This window comes from Sinocyclocheilus anshuiensis, unplaced genomic scaffold (assembly GCF_001515605.1).
Source record: "Sinocyclocheilus anshuiensis isolate Anshui unplaced genomic scaffold, SAMN03320099.WGS_v1.1 scaffold524, whole genome shotgun sequence".
Lineage (NCBI taxonomy): Eukaryota > Metazoa > Chordata > Actinopteri > Cypriniformes > Cyprinidae > Sinocyclocheilus > Sinocyclocheilus anshuiensis.
The window spans coordinates 1,382,536-1,389,116 of record NW_015555703.1 but is presented as its reverse complement, the minus strand read 5'-3'; the positions used below and the strand labels follow the sequence as shown (position 1 = coordinate 1,389,116).

General features: G+C 35.4%; 1 protein-coding gene across 1 annotated transcript in view; it reads left to right on the top strand.

Moving 5' to 3' along the window:
- Nucleotides 1–6,581, top strand: part of cdc73 (cell division cycle 73, Paf1/RNA polymerase II complex component, homolog (S. cerevisiae)) — a 43,438-nt gene that overhangs the window by 32,817 nt on the left and 4,040 nt on the right. Inside the window, exons 12-16 of the mRNA XM_016464663.1 lie at nt 456–491; nt 1,761–1,848; nt 3,780–3,941; nt 4,732–4,832; nt 4,931–5,072. Of these exons, the coding sequence (XP_016320149.1) occupies nt 456–491; nt 1,761–1,848; nt 3,780–3,941; nt 4,732–4,832; nt 4,931–5,072 (529 nt within the window). The remainder of the gene's footprint in view (nt 1–455; nt 492–1,760; nt 1,849–3,779; nt 3,942–4,731; nt 4,833–4,930; nt 5,073–6,581) is intronic.

The window sequence follows — 6,581 nt, the reverse complement described above, 5'->3', positions numbered from 1 at the left end:
GTTAAGTGTAAGTGAAATGTTAAGTACTGTAAGGTCTTTCATGACACTACATATTCTGGGGTGTGAATTTGATAGGTGCTTGATATAAAATAAATGGTGCTTTTAAAAAGTCCTTGAAAGTCCTTGAATCTGGTGTTCATGAAAGAGTGGGAACCCTGTGTACAATGCTTTTACACCCTGTTGCCGCCTTGATAAACTATGAATGTTCTTTTGAGCTTGAGATGGCATTTGAAAGCACAAATAATCCTGCATCACATCTGCATAATTTTAGATACACATATGAAATATTCAACATGTTTATCTAATGACTACAAATTTTCATAGTGGTAGCATGTGCATAAATTATTTCTAATTTTATTTTCAAATTATTTCTGGCCAGAATAACAATGTGTCCATATTTGGAGTGTTTTTTTTTTATTTATGTATTTATTTATTTATTTTTGTCTTGTATTTAGTCTCTCAAGCAAGACCCCCGCCTAACCAAAAGAAAGGTACGTCTTTAACAGCATGGATGAGGAAAGGAAATACACTGTTTTGAACAAACATGTCTTTATCAAATTATGTGGTTTTTATACCAATATGTAGTGCAAAAAAACAAACTCGAGGACATGGAGACAGAATTCAGGAAAGCTGTAAAGTGAATATACATCTTTCTCTAGAAAAAAATAAAATAAAATAAAATAAAATATATATATATATATGTGGGCTCATTCTTGAAGCAAAGTTTTGTCTGAATGATGATTAGATTCACTCTTTTGGATCGCTGCATTTAATATGTGAAGGCACGTACAGAAAGATGCGTTCGGTGTATGATGGAGTAAACCGTAATAGTAGGTGCAGTGGCAGCAGCGCAGCCTCCCCCAGGTCCTAACGCCTGTTCTGTAAGGACTTTTAATCTGTAGGGGGCGCTCTTGGCCTACTTCTAATTAAATTAAAAGTAAAATCGCCTACACAAATAACATTTAGACTGTGTTTCTGATTATATAAAGCAGTAATTGATGTCATAAAAGTTTTTCCTCTGTTGTAACTATTGGCTATTGGAGTTGATGATTAAAAAAAAAAAAAAGAGAAACTTGTAGCTTGACCTCAGCCTGGACTCAATTTGTGAAGCAACCCACTCTTTGGTGATACCCTACCTCTCACAATGCCACAATATACTGATTTATTCATTAATGTGTAATATGTTTTATTTTTTAAACAAATCATAAGCTCTAAAAGATTTTCAGAATTTTTACAACTCTTTTGCTTTAGACCATCTACAAATGTTAAATCTTAAAATAAAATGTTAGGGTCTTTCTGGGAAAAAAATATGCAGTGATTGATATATATAGTATATTTATAGTTATTTTCAAAGCTTCGAGACTTTGTGTTTCCAAACAAAAGGAAATGTATCGGTATCCAAATGTTAAATCTTAAAATAAAATGTTAGGGTTAACACTGCATCTTTCTGGGAAAAAAATATGCAGCGATTGATATATAGTATATTTATAGTTATTTTCAAAGCTTCGAGACTTTGTGTTTCCAAACAAAAGGAAATGTATCGGTATCGGCCAAAATGAGTTGAAAAATATCGGCAAAAATCCAATACCGTGCATCCCTAATATATATAAATATTGTTGAGTTGATCATCCTGTGTTGAGTAAAAACCTGAATTTAAAAACTGAAATGCATGTATTATTATTATTATTCATTTGTCATACTGCAAGATCACTGCAGTTAGCTAGTTTATTTTTAACAACAACAAAAAATTGTTTTTCCAGGTTCTAGAACTCCCATTGTCATCATCCCTGCAGCTACAACATCTTTAATCACAATGCTCAATGCTAAGGATCTCTTACAGGACCTCAAGTAAGTGCTGATTAGATGATTCATCGTAAAGTTACTACTAAATTCAAACATCTATTAAATTAATTTATGATTTTTATCAAACAAACAACGTCCCTCATTCTTGTTGGATTATTACAGGTGTTTTCAGTCAAATTGACATGAAACCATTCTTATGAGAACATGAAGTGTTAGGTCACCATGAAATGTCAACCAGCTTAGACCAGTCAAACCAGCGGTTCTTGGGCGCCAGGTGCAGCTAATATGTTCACTCATCTTCCTCCTCCTTATTTCAGAACTGTAACAGAATGAGGAAGTTGGATGAGTAAAAACAACGGCTTGGCTTGATGAAATGCTTTTTGACAAAATCAACAAATGGTGATTAACAGAAAAAGTGAGATGATAGTCCGTTTGTGAGCTTGATTTCCTGAAGGCGAGCTTAAACCATGTTATGCACTTGGTTAGGGCATTATAGCGATAATGAAAAAATCCAGAGCATGAATCGACAAGTGTCTGCGACGCAGGTTATGGTTGGATGAGTAAAAACAACGGCTTGGCTTGATGAAATGCTTTTTGACAAAATCAACAAATGGTGATTAACAGAAAAAGTGAGATGATAGTCCGTTTGTGAGCTTGATTTCCTGAAGGCGAGCTTAAACCGTGTTATGCACTTGGTTAGGGCATTATAGCGATAATGAAAAAATCCAGAGCATAAATCGACAAGTGTCTGCGACGCAGGTTATGTAAATACAGCTGCACCAGCCAAACCAAACAACTTCTCTAAACTTTATTTGTAGTGCTTCTCCCATCCAATAATCAACTGAGCTTTGTTACTTTTTATAAGAATCAGTCTCCGTTTTAAACTTTTAAAAATTAATGGCAGAAGTTAATATATTTATTGGGGAAAATCGTTAGATTAATCGGCTCAGTAAATCCTGCTCCAAACGAATCTCTGCAAGTGCTATGCGTTTAGGCCAAGCATGCACCAACCATCTTCTCAAATTTGTAATAAGAATCGTTTATAAATTTAACAAAAGAGAAGCTTTCAGGTCTCCTAGTGGTTTAACATTTAAAAGCAAAGAAATCAAGACAGCCGTAAATGTTAGTATTGAAAATTCTACAGTTCTAAAATGAACAGTGGGAGCGTGGTATGAGAGGAATGAAGTAGAATTAAATATCAAGATAATTCTAATTTAATTCACCCCCTCAACAACAGTGGTTTTTTTTTGTTTGTTTTTTTCTTCCCTCTCTCTCTTTGAAGAACCCACTGGATATATGAGGAAGCCTAATTTTAAGTAAAAGTAATGTAAATCATTACAATCTTGGCATTTTAATACATTTTATGAATATGTATTTGTTTAGTTATTATATTCAGGAAATGTCACCTTTTTTTTTTTTTTAACCCTGTCGAGTCATTGACAACAGATTTGTCTTGTAACTTTCTCCATCCAAAGTAGTCCCCCTTCCCTTTAAATAAAAACGGATTCGACTGCTCTTTGGCTTGTGCTAATCGGGAACAGCAGTTAAAATGGAAAGGACTTGGGGACCTGTGTAGTGAGTTCTTGTCTGCTCTCGAAGAAAGTCATCTTGTTTTATTTGCATTTCATTTGTTGTGCAGGTATATTGCTCATGAACTGGCTGTTTAGTACCCATGATTCTCTATAAGTGTTGATGATTTATAATTGACATTGCCTGTATACGGATGTGAAATGCATTTCCAGTGTTCTAGTTTTAAATATGGTTGTGAATTCACTGTGACAAAGTATTTACAAGTAGGTTGGGTTTTAACATTTAATAAGGCCGATTTAGGACCAGAAGACTCCTGATTCTTGCAGTTTCAGCTAATAATCATAACAAGATTACTGACATCTTTTGGGAAAGAACATGAATGAATGCAATTACTAATGTATATAAAGTGTATTTTATCTCGCTGTTAATTGTTTTTTTCTTGGCAGGTTTGTCACGTCAGAGGATAAGAAGAAGCAGGGCATTCAGAGGGACAACGAGGTTCTGCTGCAGAGACGTAAAGATCAGGTTCAGCCAGGCGGTGCCACAATCAGCGTCACAGTACCCTACAGAGTGATCGACCAGCCGCTCAAACTCGCCCCACAGGACTGGTGAGCTCATCTATTGCAGTATCTGTAAGCAGTGATTATAATTTTAAACGCTCTGTTATATCAACAGGATTTGCCTGGTTCATTTTTGGACATTGTTAATGATAGATCCGTTCCTAAACCTATTGAGTAGTGATTCAACAACGATTTATTTTTTTTTTTTACCAAAAACAATAAAATATTTAATTTAATAATCAATTAAGCATTTTTTTTAAAATAATCAACACTCAAATAAAGCGGAGTTGTATACAAACATTTAAATTGCACATTAAGTCAGTCTTTGTATACACTTTTTAATATTTTTTTTACTCCCAATTGGTTGTGGTTTATGTAAACATTTAAGCTGTGGCTGTAATAACTTTTCATGACAGATCTATTCAGACATACTTTAAATAATGAAGACATCCCTAACAGGTTAAGTAAAAATATAATGAATATGTAATGAACTGCATGTTATTAGCTAAATGCTCTAAAGTTAAATCGTAGTCTCTTTGCGGTTAAAAAAATAAAGATTGATATTGTGATTTTAAGAATCAATATTGGTTCATTTAAATTAAGATCAAGTAAAGTTGAGAAATCAATGTTGTCAAATTAGCCCTAGCATCCACACAGCAGACTTGTTTACCGGTTGTTGTTTTCCCGAAATATATGCTTCCTGTCAAAACGTTCCATCTGAGAAACGCTAATTAAATGCCACTGTTTCGTCAATGCTTTCACCCCTCTAAAACCATTTCAGCCAAAACCGAAATTAGCAACCTCATAAATGACTGATGTTGTTGTTGTTTGTTCACAGGGATCGTGTAGTGGCCGTGTTTGTCCAGGGTCCTGCCTGGCAGTTCAAGGGCTGGCCGTGGCTGCTGCCTGATGGATCCCCCGTGGATATATTTGCCAAAAGTGAGTTTAGTCAGGGGAGATGCAGCACATTATTTACTATACACCACATTGATTACGTACAGGAAAGAGTGTTTTATGTCATGCTGATGTTCATTTAGTCCGAGCCTTTCACCTGAAGTACGATGAGGCACGGATGGACCCAAATGTACAGAAGTGGGACGTGACTGTGCTGGAGCTGAGCCACCACAAACGACACCTGGACCGGCCTGTCTTCCTCCGCTTCTGGGAAACACTGGACAGGTCGGGATTGCAACTCCTGTGTCTGTCAAGCAATGACCTTTCAGTCTACCTTTAGCATGGCACACACTGGAGAGGAACGGTTCTGACAGCACACTGCTGTATTTTTTATATTTTGGAATCAGAGAGTGTATTATATAGCGAAGCTAATGGTTGTAGGCAAAGTTCATGGGTTTGATTCTCAAGTTTCTACAGGCGTCATCAGTGCTGTTAATAAGTACTTCATTAGTATTGTCCAGTGTTGTTATCTACATAAAAACATGTTTGAGGTGCAGTGAGGACAAAAATGAAATCTGTATCTCTACATTAATCAAATGAATTCTATGATATGCTGGATGATCATTTCAAATTAATTAAATTTTTTTCTGAGAAAACCCTGCCAAATGAAGAAAATTCAAAGACATTACTTTGATACTTTAGATACTGAGTCAGAGATTTTTTCCCATGTTTTTGAAAAGTCTCTTCTGCTCATTTAGGCTGCATTTATTTAAAAATACAGTAAAAACAGTAATACTGTGGAATATTATTGCAATGTTAAATAACTGCATTTTAAAATTAGGGTTGGGTACCGACCGAATTGCGTCGGTACTACAGAGTACCGATTCACGTTAAATCAATCGGTGCCAAATTTCGGTACCTGAGAACGCATCTGGGCGCATACGCTACAGAGAGAGAAAGAGAGACCCTGTGACGTGAGGTCACCCCTGCAACTCGTTCAAGCAAATCACAGGGCAAGCCAAAATGTTCTGAAGTGTGGTTACATTTCTAGGGCCATATGGTTTCTGCGAAAACGTGGACGGGATCGTGGCGTTCATTCATAAAAACGTAATTTACTCTATATATATATATATATATATATACAGTGGGTACGGAAAAAGACGGTTTAAATATGAATCCTGCATGTTCCGCTTGCCTCTGTTTGTATGAATGGTGGAAACGTGGTTTTGTTTACTACTGAAGCGCGCGGGATTGCAACTCCTGTGTCTGTCAAGCAATGACCTTTCAGTCTACCTTTAGCATGGCACACACTGGAGAGGAACGGTTCTGACAGCACACTGCTGTATTTTTGATATTTTGGAATCAGAGAGTGTATTATATAGCGAAGCTAATGGTTGTAGGCAAAGTTCATGGGTTTGATTCTCAAGTTTCTACAGGCGTCATCAGTGCTGTTAATAAGTACTTCATTAGTATTGTCCAGTGTTGTTATCTACATAAAAACATGTTTGAGGTGCAGTGAGGACAAAAATGAAATCTGTATCTCTACATTAATCAAATGAATTCTATGATATGCTGGATGATCATTTCAAATGATTACTTTTGTAAAGTATGATGTACATCTTTAAATATTAAATTTTCTATCAAATTTAAATAAAAAAATTTAATGATAAAAGTAAATATTACAACCAGATTAATCACTTGTAGGAAAAAAAATAATTATTTTTCTTCCATGTATTAATTTCAACAGTAAACCTCAGTTTGTTTGCCAAAAAATAAAAGGGTTTAATTTTAATT